The sequence below is a fragment of the Chroicocephalus ridibundus genome, chromosome 5, assembly GCF_963924245.1.
Source record: "Chroicocephalus ridibundus chromosome 5, bChrRid1.1, whole genome shotgun sequence".
NCBI classification, from domain to species: domain Eukaryota; kingdom Metazoa; phylum Chordata; class Aves; order Charadriiformes; family Laridae; genus Chroicocephalus; species Chroicocephalus ridibundus.
In genome coordinates this window covers 49,064,624-49,091,435 of record NC_086288.1, presented here as the reverse complement: position 1 = coordinate 49,091,435, position 26,812 = coordinate 49,064,624, and the positions used below count along the sequence as shown (strand labels likewise).

General features: G+C 44.0%; 1 protein-coding gene across 3 annotated transcripts in view; it reads right to left on the bottom strand.

The window, feature by feature from the left end:
* Positions 1-26,812, bottom strand: part of FGFRL1 (fibroblast growth factor receptor like 1) — a 180,818-nt gene that overhangs the window by 89,407 nt on the left and 64,599 nt on the right. For all 3 annotated transcript variants that reach the window (XM_063336637.1, XM_063336635.1, XM_063336636.1), the window contains exon 3: positions 3,020-3,292. In XM_063336637.1, coding sequence (XP_063192707.1) covers positions 3,020-3,292 — 273 coding nt within the window. The remainder of the gene's footprint in view (positions 1-3,019; positions 3,293-26,812) is intronic.

Sequence of the window (26,812 nt, the reverse complement as noted above, 5' to 3'; positions counted from 1 at the left end):
GGCACCCACTGATGTTGGCAGATCCACTGCCCTTTTTTATTCCTTTGTACAATGTCACAGACTTTTGTTGGTTCCCTATACTCTAATGGATTATAGAGACTAATAAGACTTACTTAAGATAAGAGTTATGTGGCACTAAGTGCAGGCAAAGTGGTTGAAAACAGATGAATTTTAGTCTCAGGTCTCTGTAGGACCTTGGGTAAACCATCACCTTGTCCTGCTGCAGTGTACACGTATATAACACAGGTGTGACAGTTCCTCGCTTGCCAGTGGTGTGGCAGAGCTCAGTTACAAGCATATAGCATAACTTCAAACTCTTTCAATAAGCTACTGTATGGATTACAGATATTACTGCTTCAATTCCCAGAATGTTTTCATTTAAAAATGGATTTTATTTTTTCAAGTCCCAACAATTAATAAATCATTTGATGCTACTCTAGATTTAATATCTTAACCACCTTGCCCATGTCTGACACCTGCACGGTTTTACATGTTTGGTGTCAGCAGTAAAGCTGGAATAAGAGGGCTTTTTCTCCTTTGAAGGAGTGGGAGAATAGAGAGGCCATATGGTTGAAAAGGCCACTCCGCCTAATGAAGTTTGTGCTTTCCGGAGCACAAACAAAACAGCTCCATCAATTTGATCTTGATCCTCAAAACCCACATGCAGTTGGTCTTAAAACACTGCCTCCTTCTCAAAAATCAACAAAGGACTGATATGCTCTCAACCAAAAGCATTTTCACCAAGACGAACACAAGCATCTGGCCAATGCATTAAATGTTTGGATCCTTTGAAAGAACAAGTCAGTGATACCTTGTGTTTACTTGCAGACCTTGGCAAGAAAGACACTAGGGGAACATTTGTTTTCAAGGGAAATCGTTCTAGTGAAAAGCAACTGGCTTGAAACATTATGTGAACACATCTGTACCAGTGGAGATGAGGGACATAAGTAATCTGTCAGAAATGTTCCGAGCAACAACAATGCACAAGGGTGCACTGTGAAACAAGGAAGGAAGGTGCAAAGAGGCTACGAAATACTGTGTTTAGCCAGCATTAGAAGCATACAGGGAGATGAAGGGTAACTCAGCCCATATGTCTGCCACGCATTTATTGTAACATTGCCCTTTTCTTGGCACTTGGTGATCAATATTTGTTTGCATAGGGCTCAATCTCACACCCACAGAAGCCAGTGGGAGCTTGCCATTTCCTTCCATAGCTGCCCGATGAGGCTCCAAATAACTAGTGTTTGTGCCCAGGGCTTTTCAGTGCCAAATATAATGAACACTATTGTTCTTAACACAATTAAATTTGATAATCCAATTTCCCTGAACAACTGAATTGGAGTTTTTGCCTCAATCTTTCCTGAATTCTAGTCCAACTTTTACCCTGTGCCTCCTGGCTTTTCCCTTTCATTTGTTTCTGTTGTGCTACCGAGAATAATCAGAGCCTTCTTTGACTTACAGATGCCTTGATGGCTCTTTGCCTTGGAATAATGCGAGCTGGCTTGGGCCCTGAGATTTATAGAAGATACTGGATGACACAGAAGATCAAAGACTTTGTCAACCTCCACATACTGCAAAAGCACAAAGAGGACTGAAGCAGGCTCCTATAGCACTCCTTTCTCCACACCAAACAGTCTGGAAAGCACATCCAAAAGGAGTCTGTATAGACATGACTCTTTATAGACTGTTTCCACTTCACCCTTTTTGCTCAGTGTAGCAAAGAAAGATGCATGAATGTGGATAGGAAAGAGGCAAACAAGGAAAACCAAATCCGCAGACGATGTAAACTGTAAGATGGCTTTTCCGCCTTTATCCCACTGGTGCTACAGGAGTCATATAGCAAGAAGGTTTCCATCACATAAGCATCTCTTTCCTGATAAGGCATTTACATTCTGGTCTCTCTCCCATATAGGTTCTGCAGCAAAGTGCATCCTCCAAGAATCACCCTGTTACCGGGTGATAATCCTCCATCGAGCAGCACCAAGTGTTTGCTACATGCTCTGAGCCCACAGCAGCCTTCCTACTGTGAAGGTGAAGAAGAAACAGAACAAAAACAGGCCAAGTGCCAACCAGTAGGCAGCTGGAATCTGCCCTAAACTCTGTCCTCACTTCCACTGTCTGAGAGAAACAGAACTCTGTAGACCAGATACTGAGGGTGCTGATCAGGCAGTGGAGTGAGCAAGATACCTGATCTCATCCCCTGCTTCGTAATCCTCCCCTTTGCTCCCTCAGCATCCTCCAGCATGCCAAATTTCCTCCAGCTCCTTCCCTCCTCACAGACAAGGAGCAATGAGTATATTTCTGGGGCAGCCACAGCAGAGGAATATCTGATTACCCAGAGAAGTGTCTTTGGGGGCCTTCAGGAATGCTCAGCCCAGCAGGCGACTCCAAAACCCATCGCCAGGCCAAGCGAGCCCTTTGAAGACTGTCAAAAGCACAGACAGAGAACCCATGATCACCAAGATGGCATCTGCAGCTTTTTTAATCCTACCTCCATCGAGAGGATTTCTCAGGAATTGAGCATCCCTGGGTCATATGCCAGCTCTGAGCTTTGTTCCAATCTAAATATTATTATGCCTGAAGACACCATGCTTTGCAAAGGCTCAGTACCTGGATCTTCCAGCTGTGCGTTTTTATATGGGTGCCTTAACATTTGTTTTGAGAGCTATCCTGTTCCAACAGCAAACATAAAGATCAGTGTGACCTCTCCTTATCGCACAGCCTTTCCTGTGTGGAATTCATTGTGATCTGGACCCTAGTGACTATTGCATCATTTCTGTTTATTTGTAACCTTTGGCACTGAGTAATCTTATCTGCCTGCAGCCGGCTGCAGCAGAAGATGTGCAGCAACACAGCCAGCTCTGGCAATCCTCAAACACTGAAAAGGGCCAGTTAAGAGTGGAGGTCAGTAAATGATTAGCAAAGCAAATCTGCAGTCACTGACAGCTACACAGAAATCAGCTCGCTCTCACTCCCCCCAAAGCAAGGTGAGGCTTGGCTTTTCTCCAGCTCTACTCACCAATCACGATGAGGGTGTAGTTCACGTTGGTGCTGCCAAACCCATTGGTGGCTTTGCAAATGTAGGTTCCCGCGTCTTCGCTTTCCACCTCCTTGATTTTCAGCCCCTGCTGAAGGATTCGGAACCTCGTCCAGCCGCTGTGGATAGTGCGTCCATCCTTCATCCACATGGTGAGAGGTGGGGGGTCGCCCTCCACTGGGCACAGGAGCTTGATGGTCCTCCCTAGCCTCACGGACTGACGGTGAATCACTTTATCGGCAATTCTTGGGGGACCTAAGAAAGAACAGAGAGAGAAAGAACTGTTATTGCTTTTGCCAGTGATATAGCACTGATTTAAAGACCAGTCATCAAACAGGGCATTACATTGACTGCTATACAGAGATATAGCGAAAGGTGTTTACCAAAAATCACTTACAACAAAGTCTAAAAAATGCAGGCAATTACAGAGGGATATAACAACAGAGATGATACTGGTTTGTGCAAGACCTGAAGCTGTAGCCTTGCCATCATCATCATCTCCTGATAACCAGGGAATAATAATAATAACCAGGGAAGCCTGGTTCTGAATCTCTTTTGCTCTTCCAAAGCACCCTCATCCTATAGCAAGGAGGAGTCCATTACACAAACTGTTCAGCTGTATTTGGTAAAGCAACTGCAGTTGTTTAAAATTAACACCTATCCTGAAGGCAAAATGAATAACAGCACTGGTACTTAAAACAAAACACTGCCCCCCCCAAAAGAAATTTAAAATCCTTTCATGTTGTATGTACAGTAATTCCCTTTAATAGTCACCAGATGGGCTTTATCTGAGATGCATAAGCCTGCAGTTGTCAGACATAAAGCATTCATTGGGTAGCGCTTCACCGAAAGATACAGCATAGCCTGACATGTTAGCACTGCTTATAGTCCAAAAGAGGATATTTTTATAAATTCCTTGGCAAGCCTGCTGGTTTGACCTGACTGACAAATATTTGTTCTTTGTAAAAGGTGATAATTTCATGCAAAACAGAGTGTCCCTGGAATGCCAGAGTGAACACACTGTTTGCCACATGATAACAGGATGCACTTGGACAGACCAACACTCAGAAAAAAGAAGTGGTAAAGACTCAAACAGCGGGAATGGTCCCGTGGCTGAATTCAAACCGGAATTTCTTCCCAAGGGTCTGAAAAGCTGAAGCAGAGCGTCTTTTTCCTGCATCTGCCTCTTCTGCCTTTTCATTAACTGCAGGAGTTCCCCACACAGACTGCAATAGCAAGGCTCTTCCCAGAATAGTCTATTAATGGGTGTGATAATAAGTGCCCTGCTCTTGCATAAGGCCAAAATGTTTTGCTAAGGATTGCTAATGCTGAGTTGCACCCAAAACCCACAAGATGTTTGTGGGATTTGGAATTGTTCCCTCATATTTTATTCCTGTTCCTAGTGTTTTGCAGGATTGGACCCACATGGGATAAGCTAAAGAGGTCATATTTGCACTTCCTCATGACTAATTCCTATTATTTCAGTGTCTGCCTGAATTTTCCCCAGCATGACTAAGGCAATACACACAGTCCAGCTCATGAATGACCACAGAGCTGCTGTTGCAGTTACTCATGTTGAATCGCACTCATGAATTTCGCAGCTTTGCTGGTGGACAGAAATGCTTCTCTAGCTGAGAAAAAAGTCATGAACTAGCTTGAAACTCATTAACTAGTTTAACTAAGAGCCTGGTTAAATCAATGGGTCTTAGACACGCTCAGATTCTGATGAACTCCTGAAGACCCAAAGGGGGATCTTGAGAGTGCTTATTCTGAAAAAGTCAGTCCCTGGCAAAGATAACACCCATCCCTGCACACCTTCTGCGGACACCTGTGGGACAGTGTCTCACACGTGATGGTGCCCTCCCATACTCTGAGGGAACGGACAAAACACCATGAGAAATTCTGCCTGTCCACGTCTTTCTAAGCACTACAAACCACACTCTTAATATTCTTCACCCTGGGAAATCTCCAACCAGCTCTGTGGATGGAGAGATAATCCCAAGATCCTTCGAATGCTGATCTGACACAGGCTGCGTTGCTGAATCTTTTAAAGAGGAAATCCACCCATCAGGAGGGGAGGTGTGCGTTTGCTTTGATAAAGCTGAATTCACCAACAGCGTGCAAGGATCCAGCCCCAAATTCTGCTACGTTTCCCTACATGGTGCAGCATCTCACTCAGTGTAAAGGAGCAGAACTGCCCAGACAAATCCACAGCCTTGTTGGAATTCTGGGTTGGCCCTTGGAGAGGTCCTTTCTGACCTAGAGCCCTACCAAACCAAGTCAAACTTTAAGAGCAACTTCATTGCAATCTTGTGAGCCAGGATACTACTCCATGCATATTCAAATGACAAAAACAGTTCTATAATTAGTGCTGGGGAAAAATGTTTAGTGCAGGGCAAGCAGGGACAGTGGAGAGAGAGCAGCCTCCTCCCAACTTGGAAACCTGCTGTAGCTCCTTCAAAATCCCTTTCCTTCCGACATTCAGGTTGACTCCTGATGAATTTTGAGACCTGGAGGAATCAGATAGTTTCCCAGTCACGTCATGTGCCTCGCTGGGGCAGACTGCACAAGCTCTCCTGACAGCACCAGAGTTGCCTCTGGATCTGTCACATGTTTGGGTCAGCAGTAAGCTTGGTCCTCCTAAATGCCATTTTCCTTTGATTGACCTTTCATTCTGAGGAATTGTTGGATCGCTCTCTGTCACAGGATCTATTCGCAGACATTTATGACATTTAGAAAAGGGTGCGTTTCTTGAAGCCTTTCTGCCTGAGAAGAAAAACATTAGCATGGTCCTCTGCAGCCCTTCGTTAGCACCTCCAGCGACTTTACTGGGATGAGGAATAAAAATTTCCCCCCACTCTTTTTCCTGCTCTGAATTTTGCTGGGTACAGCTGCACACACTTCTCAATGAGGTACAGCCTCAGGACATAGATGCTAAAACCTTGCCTCTGTTCATTTGGTGCTGTAAATATTCCCATTTTACTACCTATCATCTTTGCGTTAATAACTTTCTGCACAAGCAGTATTCTCTCTCTGGAATCAGTGCCTTCGCATACACCAGAGGCTTCAGAGACCCTGGCAAGCCAATGATAGCTGAACCTCGTGTAGATGGCTACAGCAAGAATAAAATGTTGATATCATCACGGACCTCTGTCTCTCTTTCTTATGTACAGGCATCCACTGGGTCTTATTTCACTACATATCTGCACAGCCCTGCCTTGGGACTGCAACAGTGACGGATGAATGCTTTTCAAGTCAAGATACACTTTGGCACATCTCGCCACTCTGCGCTGTCAGTATTTGGAGGGGAGGCGGTGGGGAGGAGAAGTGTGTTTTCCAAAAAGGCTCTTCTGCAACATCCCCTGTGCAGTGGGTGCTGCTGACAGCGCTGCCTCGCATGGCATACCATGGAAATCTCACACTATCCAGACAGAAACGTATTCTCCCTCTGAATCCATAAATTAAGCTGCCTAGAACCCCTCAGGTTCCCCTGGAGCTAAATTTCCAGGGCTTCTCTACGGCAGTTCTATCTTCTACTATATGAACAGAGTGAAAAGATGCAGTAAAAGGTGCTGAGCACCCCAATTCCTTATGTGCGCCACTGGTACTTAAGGGAGCTCCCCACCTTGCAGAACTGGCCCATAACATGCCAAGGGGGTGGGCATGAGAGCAGAGTGCCCAATAGCCACCAGCTTTCCCAGGGCACTGATCTGGGGTGGGTGTCCCTTGGCGGCTGCCCACCTGCGCTCACAGCTGAGCAAGGCGGGACGGGAGCAGAGTCCAGTGCACAGCCTGCCACCCTGCAGGCTGGATACATTCCTACAGCTGCTTAGGGAGGCAAAATCCCAGGAAAGTACCTGCTGTTTCACCTACAGCTGCCAGCGAGGTAGAAACAGGTTGAACCCTGGCTGCTGCCAGCTTCCCATCCCTTGCTGCTGTCGGCTTCTGTCCTGTGCTCCAATGCAGCATCAAAAAGCAGATACAATTACTCCTCAAGCAGACAGTGACACGATCTCAGCCGTCCCAGACTCCAGCTTTGTGTTGTACGTAAGCAGAAATGATCTAATGCATTTTGAGAGTTCTGCCCTATGGCTGCTTGCTGTAGTGCCGCTCTTGCCCTGTTTGCAGGTTATGCATCAGGGCAACACCACAAGAGCGGGATGGCAACGCCATAAGGGATTGTTTTGAAACCCGAAGTCATTTTGTTAAGCCAGATTGTTAAAATTGTTAATTCATATGTCTACCAACACATTTTTTTTTAATACCAATATACAGCATCTTTCTGGCTAATGGGGGGGATCCCGTGAATTGCCACGTGCCTGCACCCATGGAGCCAAAGCTCCAGTCTGGATGCTTTGAAGACAGAGGAGGAGAGAGCAGTCTGCTCTCTGGCCCTGGGTGTAAATCTTGAGGGAGGTGTCCCTACGCCATACCTCAACTCATTTCTTAGCCATTAGACAGTGATTCTTGAAAAAAATCAGCCTTTGTAAGTGCTGGGAATCTGCAACCTCTGATGCTCCTGGACACAGAGATAACTTCCCACAGCAGTTTGCCATGAGATATGGGAGAAAGGGCCAAAACCAAGGTCGCAAGTAGATATTCCACCAGAAATGGTGACAGATTTCTACACATTTTTATAGTTGGGAGGGGTGTAGGGAATGAACATTGGGGAGAGAAAACAAGCACTGTTTCTTGCTTCCACTCCTGCAATTTTCCATTAGGCAAAGGCAGCTCTCTACGGCCACAGGGTGCTGCTGAGAAACACCCTTTTAACCCACACCCCGCTGGAGCGGGTGCAGCTGACTTCACAGCCCGTACGAACAGAAGGAGCTATTGCAATAAATTAAGCCCTACCTCGACACAAAACCAGCGGGGGCAGGTTTCCTTCAGTCCCCCTTGTCCTCAACCCAATAGTTTGAGAGAATAATTTCTTAATATTTCGGCCGAGGAGGGAGGGTGGGGTTTGACATCTGTGGATGTGAGTTGGGAAGAAGTGACAAGAATGCAGCTGCCTCCCCCCGCGCCTGGTTGTTATTCTTTCTCCAAATACGAACTAAATATAACTTTGCGCCATAACATTCAAATCATTTTAGTTACTAGAAGGGATCATGCCTGGAGTTCCAAGGGCCAGGGTGCAATCAGGCTCAAAATATAATTTAAACAATTCAGACCCTGCATTTTCCACCAAGTTATTTTCTTGCTTGTAGTTTCCCCATCTGCAAACGCATATAAGTACACCCAGAAAGAAACCAACAACCCCAGTCAGATGCCAGGTTTTCTGTTCAAGATCATATAAGCTCAGTCCAACATTAACAAGGAAACGCCACGACCACCTCATTTGTTTTAAATATTTCTGTTCGTATAGATGCAGACAAGTGTGCAGATTTATTTGCCTCATTTACGAATACAAGCAACTGGAATCTCCATTCTGTTCCATTATATAAAAGACAGATCCTACACCTGTCTTACTGAACAGCTGGGCAATTTTCAATTTATATCCTGCAATACTGCTCTCCACTATCCTATACCACAGAAAAGCCCCACTTGCTGTTCTGCTGCTGACACTGCTTTACAGGCATTCCTGATCTCCCCCCCAGTGCCTTGGAAGGGCTGGTGGTTGCCACTTCTTGGCAAAAAGAGTTATGTAAAACCCAAGAAAGCCTCTTTGCTTTACCAAATTGCTATTTCCGGGAAGCAGTAAAAACAATTTCTAGAAGTGTATTTAAGACACAACAGTGGAATAGCCTGGAGCTTCCTGTCCATATTTCTCACAGTCAAAAACACACACACATGTAATTATATTTTCCTGGACTGCATTGCAAAGTTCATGCACTCATTCAACTTATACATGTAGTAAACATGATTTATAGCTCTGTGTGAAAACCTTCTAGATATATGGTGTTTTGATAGTGACTCGAACCTAGAGCTATAATTTAGTAACACCTAGCAGTGAAAGCTAAATGATTTCCCACTCCACATTCCTAACTTTCCATGAACCCCTTTTACTGCTAACCTGGGGAGAAGATACTGCTTCTACAATTGTTTGGACTTAGCCTTGTTATTCCTTCAACTAAACTGCACACTAACGTCAAGCTTCACATATGGTGAACACACCAGCACTGACCCACGTCCTAGGAGACCATTTGCCATGATACAGTTCAAAGTGAACTTTATTAACACATTAAACATAATTACAAAGAGGAAATTCCAAGGAAGGTCAACTAGCCCGGACAGTTTCTTGGAATGGAAAGTAATTTATAATATCCACATACTGTATTGTAAAGTTTATAAAGAATTTAAATAAGTTTTAAGAGCCCCATGGGTTATATATATTTTATTATTTAATACCAAACATATTCACTTTCCATGAAGATAAGATTTATTTTGAAGTGCTGTGTTAGCAAATTAGCAAAGTCATTTACCATGAAGCACCCAAACAACCCATCAACACATGCAAGGATTTAACATCAGGGACGAGGGTACCACAGACAATGCGTGTCCTATGAGAAGAACACAGCCAAGCACAGAAATCTTTCATTATGACAGTGAGATGAAGGAGTTGGACAATGGCCACTAACCAAACCACTCGTTCCGTGTGAACACAATCTCTTACACCAACACTTGAGGCAACATTTGGCCTTCACCATACTCCTCACTGTAAAACCTGATCCTCCAAAGTCCTTAGTACAAGGATAGTTCACACCAAAGCTGATTTCCTTCACCTCTCCCATGCTTCAGAATGAACATGGATGGCTGGAAAGGACGATCTAAAAGTCATGTTTTAAACTTACTGCCAGAGTTGTTTAACTTGGGATATCCATTGCCAGAAAGCTGGGCTGAACAACTGCTGCTCACGCTCCTGCTTAACCCTTACTACAATAGTTTAACCCATGATTCTGTGATTCTGCAAGACTCACATGAGTATTATACAGTTAAACTCTCTGCACATCTTTATTACCAGTATTTGTATTGGTATTCAAGCTGTAACTATGGATTAATGGATAGAGGCCCCCCTATGCTGGGGGCTGTAATTCCCACAGGGAAGGGCTTACAAAGCAATGATGGCAAGAGTTTCAATAAACATGAGGACGTGTTCCTCAGAGAGAGGAACTTTTGTCTCTCCGCACAGTGGGAAGCCATTACACGGAGAGCAGAACTTTACAGCAGAACTTCAACATCTTTGTCAGCAACATGGACAGTGGGATTGAGTGCACCCTCAGCACGTTTGCCAATGACACCAAGATACGTGGTGCAGTCAACATGCTGGAGGGAAGGAATGATCAAAAGAAGCGCGGTCAGCAGGTCATGGGAGGGAGGTGATTCTCCTCCTCTACTCTGCTCTCATGAGATCCCACCTGGAGTACTGCATCCAGCTGTAGGGCCCTCAACATAAGAAAGACACGGACCTGCTGGAGCAGGTCCAGAGGAGGGCCACGAAGATGATCAGAGGGCTGGAGCACCTCTCCTATGAAGACAGGCTGAGAGAGTTGGGGTTATTTAGCCTGGAGAAGAGAAGGCTCTGGGGAGACCTTATAGCGGCCTTCCAGTACGTAAATGGGGCCTACAGTTATTATCACTATTATCGATATCACTGTCAGCAATAGGACAAGAGGTAACGGTTTCAAACTGAAAGAGGGTAGATTTAGATTAGATATTAGGAAGAAATTCTTTACTCTGAGGGTGGTGAGACACTGGAACAGGTTGCCCAGAGAAGTTGTGGATGCCCCATCCCTGGAAGTGTTCAAGGCCAGGCTGGATGGGGCTTTGAGCAGCCTGGTCTAGTGGGAGGTGTCCCTGCCCATGGCAGGGGGATTGGAACTAGATGATCTTTAAGGTCCCTTCCAACCCAAACCATTTTGTGATTCTGTGAACTGATAAAAGAGCTTTTGCAGAGAGATAAAAGGATGAATGTTTTGCCTGTGTATACCATTAACTGTTGGAATAAGCAGGTCAAAGGACTGGTGAATCCAAAACCTTTTCATATTTTCAAAACAAAACAGTTTGCATTTCCAAAAGGTATGCATTAGCCAAGTAAAGTAGGGGTCAACAAAGGGGTAACTAGGCCGAATGCTTTGGCATGTGACATGAAGAGATCAGATCAGATGAGCTAATGGGTCCTTCTTGGCTTGAAAACTTAGGCGCCCACAGACAAAAACAATGCTTATCAAAAACAATCAAAAGATTAAAGAAAAAAACAACAGCATCTCTGTATAGCAAAGACTCTTAGAGAGGAACACAAAAACATGACAAGTATTTGCTGACCAACCCCGCTGACTGGTCAGGCGTAGCTTTGGGAATAGCAGACTGTTTGCAGGAGCAAGTTGTAGGCTTGGACTGCACAGCTGAGCTCAACAAAGTGATGGAGAAAACAGCTTTGTGGATTCGTTTTACAGCAAGTAAAGTGACATATTTTCTCTTTCTGCCCTGCCTCTGTGGTAGGAGCTGCTTTCCTGATGAAATGGATATTTATTGATAGCACAAGAAGTGCTTGCCATATTTTTACATGAGTAATAACTAGCCCCTTGGGTGAAGGCTGCCAGTAAATTTTCTATTCTAAGTGTTCCAAAAACAAGAAAAATAGAATATTTGGGAACTTGTTCCATTTAATTAAGTGCCCTGCATACACATTTCACTGAGATTTAATAAAATAGTTATTGTATGTTAAACAATTGGCACTTGATTATTGCATAGATTTATTGCAGTTCAACAACAGTAGATGAGATACGTATCTCTTACATGGTTTTTAAATCCTTTGAGCATATGTTTTCAATAATCAGTTGGTATTTATTTAACATGAAATTACCATCTTATTAAATTAAACGTGCATGGGTGACATTCAATTTCAAGTGTTGCTGAACATTTTTTCAGCAGCAAAAAATAGTAACTTTATCCCTTAGGTTTTGAGGTAGCAAACACAGAGGAGAGTTAGGATTACTTCAAATTACTTTTGAAGAAACAGACTTCATATGCTAGAAGGTTTCTCTTCTAGTGTGGAAGAAAAGATATTTATTGTTTCTTAAGTGTTGCCAGTGGCCTTAGCATGGGCCAAAAGAGAGGACTAGCATTTCTACGCTAAGGCTAAAATTATACTGACGGCACAGTTCAGGTATGCAGTTCAATGGATAACCAGAAAACATTTTTTAGAGAAGAGAGAAGTACAACAAAGGTATGTCGGCACATGTACCCACACAATCTACGTTTTTCATTCCCATTCAAGAAGGCAAGCCCATCTGAATAATGACATTTCTAATTTGGTTTTGGTTTTTGTTTTTGTTTTTCAAAAGAAATAGCATTAAAACATGTTTTCAAGGTTCTGAAATTAAAAGGCTTTTTTTTTTTTTTCTATGCCTCCTGTTTCCAGGAAGGACAAACTGTCTAATTCTGGAAGAAAGTTAGAAATCTCCCGGCTTGAGGGAGGCAGGAGGATCCAAAACCCAACTGAAAATCCTGCCCCGTAGCCCCAACCTGCTCCCACCAAACCTAACCCAAACCCCCAGCATCTCCACCACAACTCACACAGGGACCATTCCTGCCAATGTAAGGCATCTGTTTGCTTCCCATAATCTCCGGGAAACAATCCAGTCAGGCAGCCCTGAGTTTACTTCTGGGGTTAATCTACCACAATTTTAAGATAAATGCTATTGTACTCTGCCCTTCCAACTGCTTCCCAACCATGCAAATCCTGCTTCATGAGCCCCGTGGATTTCCCAGCCAAATCGCCCACCATCTCCAAGACTTCCAGCAAAACAAACCAGACACTCTGCAAATCTCAGCTTAATTCACTTATTTTGTAACAGAACTCCCCTTCGACCCACGACTTGCCATCATGTTCCAAAACACCGAGGCTTCAAAGACAGGCATTTACTTCTGAGTCAATCTGGTCTGTTTTTTTTGTCCCCTTTTTTGTCCCTCCTGCCTACATGCAGTATCCTGTCACCTAATCATTTTATTTGAACAGCTCCTAGGAAATAGGATGCCCAAGTTCACGTTCGGTGTCATGGATTCCCCTTGAACTTTGTTAGTCAATGTTTAACCCAGTCTAAGCACAGTGCAAGGTTTAATAATTAGCCGTTTCCCTTATAGACAGACATTTGTGTGAGAGCTGCACAAGCAGGAAATTCTAAGTGTCATTGTTTATGTCTGCAGGGAAACAAAACCCACGATGATTGACTCTGTGCCATATTCGGGAATGATGTGAACAAAGATATTTAAATAGTTGGTTTGCCTTCCTGCGAGGCCAGAGCGGTGAGTCTTCGGCCATACACCAACATAGGAGCCTTTTTCAGTTGTAACCAAGATTTTGGTTTTCCTCAAAATATTCTTTAAAATCTTTTTTAACAAATTTCTCTCCAAGAAATGAAATTGGAGAAGACTTTAAACTCTTCCATCCAGTGCTCGTTCCTACTGGCCTTTCCCAATACCCAAGATTGAAAAAGTGTGATTAGGGTGTTAAGGAGTCAGAAAAAAAAAAAAAACAAAAAAAACCAAAAAAACAACAAACCATCTTGAACATTCATTTTCAAACAGGAGACACTGCCAAAACATCCATAAGCCTTGTGCTGTTGGGAAATCAATGGCAGTGCCCTACATGGCGAGGCTGCTCTCAGACCTCTCTTTGCTCTGCCCTCGTCACTGGAGGCTTCTAAGTTTGGTCACCACACAAACGTGGTAACAACTGGTTGTTGGTGACCACAAAGAGATAAACACTGTGGTATTTAAGAAGTGAAGATATTTTCGGAGGCTCCTCTAGAACAAAAAGCACTTCTAGCTGAATGGCTGCAGAGCGGACTTGGTATGGAGTGTTTTGCAGAAATGTTTTTGTATCAGAAAATGATATTTTTGTCAAGAACCAAAACTTTATCCAGTTTTCTCTTTCAATATTCCTTTTTTCAGTTTGAGAAATCTTTTGTGTCATAATTTTGGCAAATTAAAATGAAACACATACATACAAACAAAAAAGTTGGTATTTTAAAAGTGTAGTGATTAAGCAATTGTAATCTTTTTTTAATGGGCTGCTGTAAACCTAAAATATGAAAAAGGCTTTGATTTGGGACAGGAATAAATTACAATACATAAAAAAATCACAAGGGCACCCCCCCATATATATATATTAAAAAAAATATATATATATAAACCCCTGTCTTGCTCCAGAAGAAAAATTTAAAAAAAAACACTCATCTTGCTCCAAATGAAAAATGCAAAGCAGAGCTAACTTTCCACCTTCTAAGACAGCAGCATTGCAAAATTCTGCCCGAAACCATTCACTGTTGTCCTACCAAAACATCCAGTTCATGGTAGGTGTGATGGAAGTGCTCTATCCAGCTCTTTCTAAACTAAACTGTCATCATAAGGGTCTACCTTACTTCTGTCTACATCAGTGTTTTAGTTTGGACTGGGGTTGTGGTTTAAAGTGAATCTTTTTATTATCCCCACCAATTATACTTTGGTTCATATAATGAAACAGTTTTGGTGTTCATGAACTGAGTTGCTTTTATTGAGCTGCAAGGGGTGCTCCAGTTTGGATGGGCATTTAGTTCATAGGACCAGCCTAGGACTGTTCTGAAGTGAAACACCCCTCTGAAGTGGTGGCATCAGGTCCTCAGCACCAAATGCTTTGCTTTACAGATCCAATTCTACCATTCCTCACCAGCTGCTAATGCAGACAGAGACAGCAATTTTAGCTGGGTCCCAGGTAAAACAAAAGCAAAAGATTTCCATTAACAAGCACTCTGTCTACATGACCAGAGCTAATCCAGAATAAACTCCCAAAATGCCTACAGTGTGAACATCACCTCCTCAGCACCAAATATTTCACTTTAAAGATTTGTTCCTGTTGTGCCAATCTACAAGCTCACTTAGACACACCTGTACATCTCTTCCAAGAGGCGAAAATACTTAAACGCATTTTAAAAGAAAGTGCTCACAAGGCTGATTCAGTGCAAACTTTAAACTCAAGAAACGCCAAGTCTCCTGCATACGAAAATTGGGAAACCATCACTGAAGTCTTATAGCATTCACATCTGGTTCTTGCTCCCCAGACACTGAAGCACACACTAACTGATGTAAAAGCACACAAGGAGCCAGGACTTCTTAATGCATGAAGCTTTCATACCCATAGAATATTATATTGTCAGCTCTCATATAAGAAACAGCCTCAGCTCCAGGCCATACCGAAAGGAAAGCAGGTAATATTTTCCGTAAATGGATTGACCCTCATGTGGTGCCACAGCACAGTATTAAAACATGCGATGACACCTGCACAAGTCCATGCACAAGCGACCTTCTGGCTGAGAAAACTCAAGTTATCACTGGCACAGCCTGAGGGCTCAGCTGCTGCCTTGGAAGGAGGCTGGTCCAGATTTCTGCAGCCTGCCTGCAACTGGGAGAGATTCAAACAGATCCACTTCCTCTGCTCCTCCTTTTCTACACGCTGGCTTACTCACAACAACAGGGTTAGTGCACTCTTAAGCAGCATTTATTAGTTTTTCTAGCAGGAAATAGCAAAGACTTGTTCTGTTATGCTTACTATATCTGATCGCACCACCATGGTTTGTGCCTAGAATTGCCAGGTGCTTTTCTGGACAGTCTCTGGACTGTTCAGCTTCTAAGATCAGAAAAAATCAGTGCATGTCATCTGGTATGTCCAAAGCTCTGCTGCACCTCTTGCTGCCAAAAGCTGTTTCACTTCATCTGGAGGAAGGTATTTTTCCTAGATCTCTATTGCACACCAGTGCGATATGTCTCAGGTTGGATGGTCTTACCAAAACAGCACCTAACAGTGGATACATTCTGCCTAAATTGAAACACTGAAAACAAATATTAAAAAAATACATCCATTTAAATTATCCAAACTATCAAAGGATTTAGAAATATTTCTCCTTTCTGGAAGATCCCACATTGCCTGCCTTTTATCTCTACAAATCTGCATGAGTAGAAAGATACACAAGCAAACTACCAACCCTCCGTGACTGCCAGTACAGTTGCTTTATTTGAGCTGCCTAAACTCCAGCAGCTACAGAGCGTACGGGAGTTTTGCTGACGTCGATTGCTCTGCAATTTCAAATGACGTCATTCCGTTGGCGTGCTGGTGTGTAACGCCATATCCATCAGGTAGATAGAGCTACACTGGAATATCAATTAATGTGCACTCCTATTACCTCACAGTCTGGTAATGTACAGTCTCCGCTACCCTCCTGCAAGCGTGTGCGGGGGAAAAAACCTGGAGAGCATAACAGCTATCTAGGAAAAGCCGTGCATGGAGAAATACTGTCTCGCCGCGTGCTTACATATCCCCCACCGCGCGCGTGCGCGCACCAGCAGCACACGCACATCGCATCAGCTGTCAGCAGGAATTCCTGACTGCAGATTAAAGCGTTGCCACAGTCTGTCTGCTCAGCCTGCCCTGGCTGCCGACGCACATCAGAGCAAAGCGTCCACTCGCATAACGATTTCTGAGCTTCTCCGTTCACAGAAATCACAGAGGTTTTTACTGTTGCAACGACTTGAACTTGTTCTTGAGAGAAGCCACATCAGAAATCACTCCTGTGCTGCACGCGAGCATTTCTAAGCAAGGTGTCAAGAGGTCAAAACCCAAGGTCAGGAACAAAGCAGACACGCAAAACCCCTTGCTGTACCTGTGGCTGTATAAATCAGCACTTTCCTAATCAGTTGCTAATCCCCTAATCTTTATTGCATGTAAATTCCAATCCCTTCCCAACGGCTGTGCTATGGTAATCTCCAATCTGATTTCAGTGAAACCCCATTGGAAGGCTCATTGATAAAAGATGGAAATGTGTAAAATCAATTTGCTATATATCACAGACAGCGCTGCACACCCCTTCAGGGATCAAAGAACTGCCATCAAATCCCAATAAATAAAGGGCTGTTAAAAACGCTTTTTATCTAATAGTGGATTTGACTATTTGACAAAAGACAAAATTCACTTCTAAAGGGAGAACGAGGGCATTGTTTTACGTACAGTAAAGAATCAATTGGTGACTAAGGCAGAAAAGGCAGCGTAAGAAAGGTCATCATTTAAGGCCACACCATAAAAGTACGAGGGCAAAAGACAAGAAAGACTGGATGCACTAAGGCTCAGAATTTACTGTCAGGGACTCAGACTCAGACAACAATCTCACTTTTACCTCCAGAAGGTACAGCAGGAGCAGTGTTGTCATGGAGCAGTTGTCCAATGAATTTGTCATTTGGTATTTATCTTGATAAAAAAGCAATAATCATTGGTAGGGCTGAGTAAAATGCTCCAACTTTTGGTCCTGAGCTCAATCAACCTTTGGGCTGAAATGGCCCCAGCAGTAGGGACTGTAGCTCTGGCCCACTGGGAACAGCCTGGGCTTCATCACTGGTGATAACAGTGGCTCTTAGTTTTGAAAACAATGGAAAATTGATAACACTTTAAAAAACAGAATATCTTGGCAGGATCTCACTCTCATATCACTTTTCTACAGTGGGTAGAAGGGAAGCCAAAGCCTCCTTTGTGTAACCCACGAGAAGACAGAGAAAAATATTAAATTAAAAGAAAGTACAGGCCAATCTAACTCCTGTGTTTCACCCATTGACAAGAATTCACCAGCATTCACAATTTTATCTTTTCAACCTTGTGATATTAGGTGCTTGTTTCTTAATGTGTTGTTTCTGAAGGCAAAATCCTGAAGGCGAATCTCCTGTTTATTTGAACTTGAAAGGAAATTTGTGACCTTCGTGATCGTGGGGAATCACTAAATGCTCTAAAAACAGGAAGCAAATAAATAAAATCCAGTTTGTTTTAACATTCATGCTATTTAAGCCAGAGTACTTGTTTGTTGGGGTTTGACCTAGGAGTGTCGAACACGCAGGATTAGTAACGTGAGTGTTTCCCACGGATGTGTCCCATGTGATTTATTTAAGCATCTTTATGACATGCTTTAACAAAAAGCTACGCTGGCTGTGGGATCCAATAGCTGTAGGATCTAATATAGCTTATGCTCCATTGACCATAGAGGAGATTATAAGCAGGTGTCTCTCCTAGAGAAAACTGGTATGCTACAATCAACAGGAAGCTGGCTCATATCCCCAGATGTTTGTCATTATGGGAAGGGGGGCGGAGGGAAAGAGGGACGTTAGGGTCAATAAAACCATGCTGCTACTCTTGCAGCACCTACAGTCCACGAGGGACTTCAGTAGTTCAGCTCTGCCATTGATAAAAGCTTTACAAGACCTCTGCTCCAAACAGCCCTGAAATCAAAGGGCTGTTTACTTAGCCTTTGCTTGCTGGGCTTTAGGATAGTGCAGGGAAGATCAAAGCAAGGACCTCGTTTAACATGTCCAAGTACACAACCAGCAAGTCTGTTTATGTTGGATTCCTGCACACTGAGTGTGCTGCTGTCTGTCAACACGTCGGGCTCATTTTCGTCAATATTGGGTGAGGAGCAAAATATTCAGAAGGACCCCACAGATTTTGGTCCTACTGAAACAGAAGTGAAAGTCAGAGCAGGGAGCTCTGCTTTTCACTGTGACTGCTGAGGTCAACAATGAACTCCTTGCAGGAAAAAAGTACACTTATGGTCTCAGCTGAAGTGCTACACCACTAAAACGCAGCTAGTGTCTGCAAGAAGAGCCGCAAAAGATGATTTTGGTTCTGTATTTTCTGGGTCCCACCTGTTTTTATTGCTAATGCACAGTGCGGCTAGGGTACTTGGTTTGGCATTGGTAAGGGATGACACCCTGTGAGCCTCACACACAGAAAGAAGTGAAATAGCCATCAGCAATTCACATCTTCCAGCAATCTCCCGTTGATGCCTGTACAACCCCACTCTGTGGATGCAGCAGTTTGCAATGGCAGGCCGTTTATTCACCATACGTAGTCTCTCTTTCACACCTGCTGCTGGGGACTCCCAACCAGAGATGCAAAAATTGCAGCAGAACTAACAACACCTAGTTTCCAAGGGCCCAGCTGGATTCTGTGGCTGAATTTCCCAGTGCCTATTAAGGGGCAAGAAGCTGTTGACACTTTCATTTATTTATTTGCTTGTTTGTTGCTGGTGCATTCATCTCTCTAATATTTAGAAAAGGCTGAAGCCATGCAATGGCCTTTGCCTGAAGCATGGTGGTAGTGGGATGCAGCAGCACTATTAAGCAACAAATTAATACCTGCTTCTTCTTCCTTTGGCTTCACAGCGTAAAACTTTACTCCTTACTTTATAAGGAGTAAAAAATTATGAAAAACATGTAGAGAAGACCACACAAACTGTAGGCCATAGGAATCCTATTAGATATCCTTCCCACCCATCTCACTGTACTCCCAACAGGACCAGCCCTTTACAACAGAGATGAGTAAAACGAAAGAGAACATAATAGTTAAGATACTTTCATAGGTCCTTGATTCAAGTCAGATATCAAGGGTCACACAGAGTACCAAAGTGCCACAAGTGCACACAGGGACATCTCCCTCTCGTGGGGTGCTGTGAGGACAAACATTAGATTGCCAAGCACCCCGTGATGAAGGGGGTGCAGATGGGTACCTTGATAGGAAGAAGTTCTTCACCATGAAGGTGGTGAGACACTGGAACAGGTTGCCCAGAGAGGTGGTGGAAGCCCCATCCCTGGAAGTGTTCAAGGCCAGGCTGGGACGGAGCTCTGAGCAACCTGGTCTAGTGGGAGGTGTCCCTGCCCATGGCGGGGGGGTTGGAACCAGATGATCTTTAAGGTCCCTTCCAACCCTGACAATTCTATGATTCTATGATATGCAGGTTTGTTTTAAATGAACAAGAAATATTACTTAAGAGCCTTCCCAGCCTTGCAGTGGGATGTTTTCCCTACACAGGCAACACAGCTCGCTTTGCTCCACCTTATTCCAGTGCCTCTAGTCAAAATCCTCATCTACACCCCTAAACTGTTCCCTCCCCCTTCTCCTGGATCCGGTATCCAATCCCTTCATACACTTGTAGACAGTTATTGTCCCCTCAGGTGTCACTTAGCCAAACTATACATGTATTTACAAGCAGCTCTTTTAATCTTCTCACATAAATCAGTCCCCTCAGTTGTCTGATCCAATCACATGGGCCTGTCTCTTTCCGTCCAGACGAAAACCTTGCCTGTCTCTCTGACATCTCATGGATGTCGAGCTGTCAGCTCAAGCCCAGAGCTCTTAATCTTCCTCCCCCTCCCCATCTCCTTCCTTAATTGCTGCAGACACCGCTACCGTCCCGACTGTCGCTCAGGCTTATGGCCCAAGTGTTATTTTTTAGGTTGCTCTCCCTCTAGCTCTCCACATACCAGCTCGGACCATGAGCCACAGATTCCTTCTGCAGCTCATTGATAAGCCCCAGCCTTGGCTGTCCATCCACTCCCTTGCAGCTTGCATCCAGGCTCCCGTCATATTTCATCACGACTCGTCTGCTCCAGCCTTGACGAAACACACTCTTGCCTCATTTTTTTCTAGGCACCGCTCTGGCCACATCTGCTTCTCTTCGCATCTAGCTCTCCCTTTCCCTGCCACATCAAATGGCTGCTACTTTTCTTCACTTGTCAAGGCTCCTCCTGGCCTCTCCCCACTGTTGCTATCACCTCTTCTCTACCAGAGGTCCACCCTCTTCCAACTGACACAGAAGTTCAGGCTCTCTCCTCGCTTTTCACATTTTTCAAAGAAAATCACTGGCGTTTTCTGCCAAGCTGCCTGCGTTGTGTGGGAGCAGCTCCCCATCAGCATTGGCTGAGGCACTCAGCTCTCTCCCCATGCACCCCTCCTTAAAGCTTTCCTGCACCAGACACCCAGGATCGCAGGTCACCAACTAAGACTTACACTTCTGGTGTGTCCTCATGGTCAGCACCATCTCACAGTTGCTTTGCTCCACCTATCTCTCCATCTTCCTGCCACTGTCCTCATCTCGTTCCCCCAGGCAGGTCTTTGGGCACAGCCCGTGTTCAGCACAGTGTTCAGACAACACGTTGCACAGTGGGGTGAAGGCCCTGAGCACAGCAGTGACACACACAAATCACGCTAATCACAACAGCTTCACTAGCACCTCTCCACTGATTATCCTCATTTCTGCATCCACAGCATTAAAGTATAATTGCATTTTAACAAGCTTCATTAGCACATTGCCTTAGTCAAGCTTAACACAGCCCAAGCACCCAAGGAAACCTCATGGTGCTTCTTTTCTGCTCAATATAATTTTCAAGGCTTCTGTAACCTGATTTGTTAGGAATAACCTCAGGGCTGTAAAGCTTTTCTTCTGCTATCCAGCAATTAAGGAATAATTTGTCACGGAGCAAGTCAAGCTGCAGGGCAGGAAAGCCCTGTGCAATACAATGAGACTGTGTAAACCATAGCCCTCAGTGCAGGAATGAAGCGAGCATCCCATCCTCCCCTTCTCCTCCTCCGTTAGCTGGGAGCCTGTGCTTAGCAGCAGCTCCCGTAAATGCTGCACCGTCTCCTAAGTAAAGCAGCTCCTTGGTGCCCAGGCAGAGAAATGCCTGTGTACAGCCTGCCAGCATACACCAAGTGTGGCTCTGCCCCTCCTGCACTCCTTTGGACATTGTGCGGAAAGGTAAACAGCAAGTTGCCAAACCCTACCATTGGCGTTGAGCTATACAATGGAATAGGATTCCGAAATGGGCTGCAAAGCATTTTTTAGCAAGTTTTTAGCAAGGATAACTGAAACCCTTGGAAAGAAAAATGTTAGCATTTTAGGAAAAAGAAAGAATGATCAAAGGTAGGTGATGAGTTCACAACACTCTAGATGCCTTGATCTCACTTAATTTGCATACCCTGCTATCCATGAGAGGCGTAAGGTATGGCATCCTGGACAGACCAGACCAACCCATGTTGCACATGCAACAGGATCAGGACGTGACCCTGGGCAGGGTCACACTCCGCATTTCAACCATTGTTTATGGTCCAATAATTGTTCATGTAGCAACGGACAAATACACACACATACACTGTTAGAGAAAACAGTCTCACATTAGAAAGAAGGAAGAGACAGCTCCAATCTCTACAGAGTTCAATTAGTATTTCTGTCTGGCTAAACCTTTGCTAGCTTTAAAGTTGTTTAAAACTTCCTCCAGTTATGTCAGTGACATAAAAGTCAAACACTTTCCCAGCATTCCTGGAAAGATGCTTCCTGTTTTGGTGAGGGAGAGAGGGTATTTTTAAATAAAAAATGATCTGACTATGCTCACTGTGTATTAAACCCAGTCACAAAACCAGAAGTAGTTTTGCAGATGGAGGCTGTTACCTGATTTTTTTTTCCTTAACATCCATAGTAGCCAGATTAAGGAACTGCTAGCAAACCTCAGTCACTGCTTCCAAAACCATACGTAGGAACCATGTGGCAGGAATAGAAAGCTATAGAGTATCAACCACTACATGGCCCCAGACAGTTGTCTGTGAAAGCAGAAAACATGGGGTTAATGGTTCTTTTATATTTTTCTTGCAGACAACTGAGGACTGGCATGGATATCATTGATCACTGCTGGAAATTCTGCATGCAAAGAGACAGTCTGATCTTGTGAAGTGTGGGCAACACTCAATACCCATTAACTTAAAGGGAGATCAAAGTTGTCCAGCATTTTGTAGGAAATTCTAAATCTACGGACAGGTAGGTTCCCATCTCACTATAAAATGGTTCTCCTCCAGCAATCCCCTCTCATGTCTCTATTTATTCATGTTTTGTAATTTTTCGGTTTATGCACAAAAAGAAGAAAAAAACCCCAGTTGCTAACTATCCGATATTACAATAGTACATTCTTCAGGAATATGTACTTTTCACATCCTACTACCATTATTTTAACATTCAGAGGTAGAGGAAAAACTTCACCCATTCCCACCTTCCTCCCCCTTAACCAGACAAATAAGGCATTCAGCTCGTCTGAATTTAAATTTTTATTGGAGTTGATCCAGCAACCAGAGCACATTGCTAGAAGCCAAGGTCCTGCTTCCTTCAATACACCTCCTTCATTCTGACTCCCTGCTTTTGTACTGCTTTGGTAATCTCAATCTGTGGTCAGGGATAGGATAAAATTTCAGCTATTTCCCCCATCAACTGCACAGAACAGGGCTTGCTCTTAAATCAAAAGCCCTGCACCCTAAACCTCTGGTTAAGTACTTAACTATAGGCAAGTCTTTGAAATCATCATGGGCTTTTTTTTCCTTAGATATAGCTCTGAAAACCACAGAAGTAAAGCAAGTTCTCAGGAATATCAAAGGTATTCAGAGGAAACTGGAGGAGGGGGGCACATAGGACGGCTCCGCAGAGCTCTTTTGGCCTGATCCTCTGAAGTAGATGGCATTACCAGTCCTCATCAAGAATGCAAAATTTCCTCCCTTATCCTCTAGGGCATCTGAAAATATTGTTAACTTTTCTGGAAGCATTAGGAGCAGACAGCAACTGGAATCCAGGCAGAAGTCACATTTCTGTCATTGCCTTGGTGAATGACCTCCACCTTTCTGCACAGGATGGTGTGGGCTCCCACATACCTTCTACTAATGTTTATATTTTCCTCTCTCTGTGTTTTTCCTTTTTTCCCTCATTCCCTCTCCTCTATACAAATAGAAATTCAAGAACCACGATCAACCCTTTGCTTGGCTTCAGGTCCCTCGCATGGGCTAAAGTTACCTCCAATTCTCCGGCACGGTTTGGGGAATTTATTTATATTCCGTGTTCTGGAGATAGACCTCATGTCTTGCCAAGGGCTCGCATGGGTCTTACAAAAGGAACACTGACAAATATTTATGGAACCTAAAGTGAAACTCAAGACACTGTTAAAATAAAGTTTGCCTTAGTTTTTTTATTTTGCTGAAGAATTGACCTGGCTTTCTTGGCAGAAAGACTAATCCAAATGCTATTGGTATCTTAACAGCTCATAAGAACCACATGCTTCAAATAAAGCCATTACTATCAGACACGCTGAGTGGTTCAATTAAACAAATATGAAAATAGACACTTCATCCTGCTTTAACTAAGTGGGATCATTTCACTCCTGAATCCAGACTGACAATGAAAATGATATAGTACTTATAAAGTAGCTTTTTATCCTGAAAGATCCCGAAGGATTACGCAGACCCTGCTTCACACACTACCGAGATGCTGCCACTTCCAGGGAGGAACACGCGAGCTGTCCCACAGCCCCGAGGAACGGCACATGGCAATTCAGAAGGAGGAGCAGGGAAGAATTTCGCATTCAGCTGAAACTATAGGAGGGAATTTGGGCAAGCAGAATGTAGATTGTTTAGACTGGAGCATATCCAGCACAGAGGAGGTATAGTACTCCAGTGTTTTAAATAAAAAAGTTAAGGCAAAACAATAAAAAAGTTCTGGTTTGAACTATACAAAAATCAGAATTTAGGGCAGAAAGCGATACGCCATCTTGAAGGTAAACAGCTTCATTCTGTCCACTTCATTTGTGCATGGGAAATTCTCTAGAAGATGGTCTTGCTCACTATTCCCTTCAGGAATACGAGAATCAGAACTAATAATACTTTGCATAATTGCCTGTTAACATAAGGGTGACGCAGGATACTTTATGAATTAAAGGCTTCAAAATGCTTTGACTGGTAGTCTCACACGCTTCACGGAGAAGAAAATATTGGGTCCACCTACATCGCACAAGGGATCACATCGACTGCTGCCATCTCTGCCCCACTTCACATTAGCTGCATTGCAAATGTAATGCGGCCCAGAACGAAGAGAGAGAGCGACTTGCCCAAGGCTGCCCTGCCAGTCTGTGGGGGCAGCATCAGGAATTCAGTTTTGATGCCCAGCGTTCTACTGTGATGACCAGATGATGCTTCCCCTCTCCAGGACATGTTCCCTCCTGTGAAACGTTGGCCATACATGAGGAGCTCAGCAAGACTCGGGGTTTTTAAATATTATGTTAATAGGTGGCCAAAAAATTTCCACTGAGAAGCTTTTGTGGAAGAAGGAAAAGGAAACTGCTGATTTGTGGAGCAGCAGCATGGCAGATCATGGTAAAACAGGGAAAATCCATTCTTTTAAGAAGCTAGGGACACAGTGACATGACACAAAGTTACATAGGGATGCACCAAACGTCAGGTGCAACTCTAGGGGTTACAGCAAGGACTAGGACTATCTCAGTATGCAGAGTTCAAGCCTATGGATGTGCTTATGCAGCCATGTCCGTAAGTAGATCAATGCAAAATGCCACATTTCAGGCAATTTTGTTTTCCCTGCAATATTTACACCTGCTCTTCCTCTAAAAACATCAGTGGTCCTTCTTTTTTTCTGATTCACAGACACATCTGAGAAGAGAAGCAGTCGTGACATTATTACTGCAAAAATCCCCCAGTAAGGAGTGTGAAAGAAATACAACTGTGCAGTGAGTATTTTACCTGGCACAAAGACTAGAGCTAGCAAAAGCCTCTCTGCAGAACAATTAGCAGAAAGCACCAATTTTATAAAGCTTCATTCTTTTTTGCAGTTCATTTAGCCTAAGTAGAGCAATCAAGATTCTGCTGGCAGGATATCACATACTCAATATGTAACCACTTAAAGGAAGAGGACAGCTCTTGCAGAGATGTCCCAGGAGAAGAAATCATTACACAAGTGAAAGGGATTTCTTTGGAGTAACTTTTTAAAAAATGTAAAGCTGCCTTTTGCTTTTTTCCCCCCTTCCAAGACTGCACAATGAACCTTCCTTTCACCGGTGAGCAGTTGATCACACACCTAATCTTCTGTCATAGAAATGAACCCCCTCAGGCAGATAATCATGTACCAGCAGGAGGAAGGGGCTGACTCTGTGGCCCTACAGCCTCCAGGTAGGGCACTCCTTTTTCCTGGACGGGAACAGAATGGGAAAGAGCAAAAGGAAAATAATCGGTCTTAGATGAGCAAAGAGGAAGGAAGAAGTTGCATGCTGTATAAAGGAGAAAACTTCCAGTGGCTCTACATACTGCCAAGAATTAAGCCTAACCTCTTATTTATACATATTTTAGGGGGTCTTCAGTACTCACAGAACTCATATCGCTCATATCGATCTATACAGCAGGGAAGAACGCGCATCTATACAGAGACTGTGCATTTCCCTGCTGTGATGGGGAACCTGATATGACCTGTCCTCAGATATGATGGAGGAGGAGGATGCAGAGAGGTCAGCCCCGTCTGGCTCAGGGTCCTGTGACATGCAGGACAGCAGAGCTCCAGCCCCATGCAACAGTACAGAGGAAGGCCGTGGGCTGTATCACGGATAAATGGGTAAGGAAAGTAGGTGCCTGTTGTGCCAACACTGGTGGGGCGGTTTGAGAGGTACGTTGGACTGAGGCCACCAGTTCGGCTGCTGTTCTGGAGCAAGAAAACCTCTATTTCCACTTCTGAGCAGGAACCAGACTGGACTAATGGGCAGCAGGCTGAGCTGGAGGAAACTGTGCAAAGAAACTCGCTGGAAGAAACCTTAAGGCAAAGCAGCCCACATAACCCACAGGACTCAGTATTTCTTATAGAAGTGACTCTCTTCCTCTGTTCCTGTGTGAACACGCTGTTCATAGTGAGTAAGCCTGTGTCATCCTGCAAGCCCGGGACATTAAACACACCCAGCTTCAAAACCTTTGTGGATGGTGAATGTTTGCAATGCCAGTCTTCGAACTGCAGTGCAGGGCTGCGCGTAGCCCACAAAATCATGTATCTATGAGCTTTAAAGCGAGCAGTGAGACAGACGCCTGCAAAGGCGTGGTGGAAAGGGCTTCTGCACAGATTAGCAACCAAAATATGTGCCTTGGAGGACCTCTGGCTGGTGTCCAAGGTAAAAAAAAAAAAAAAAAAA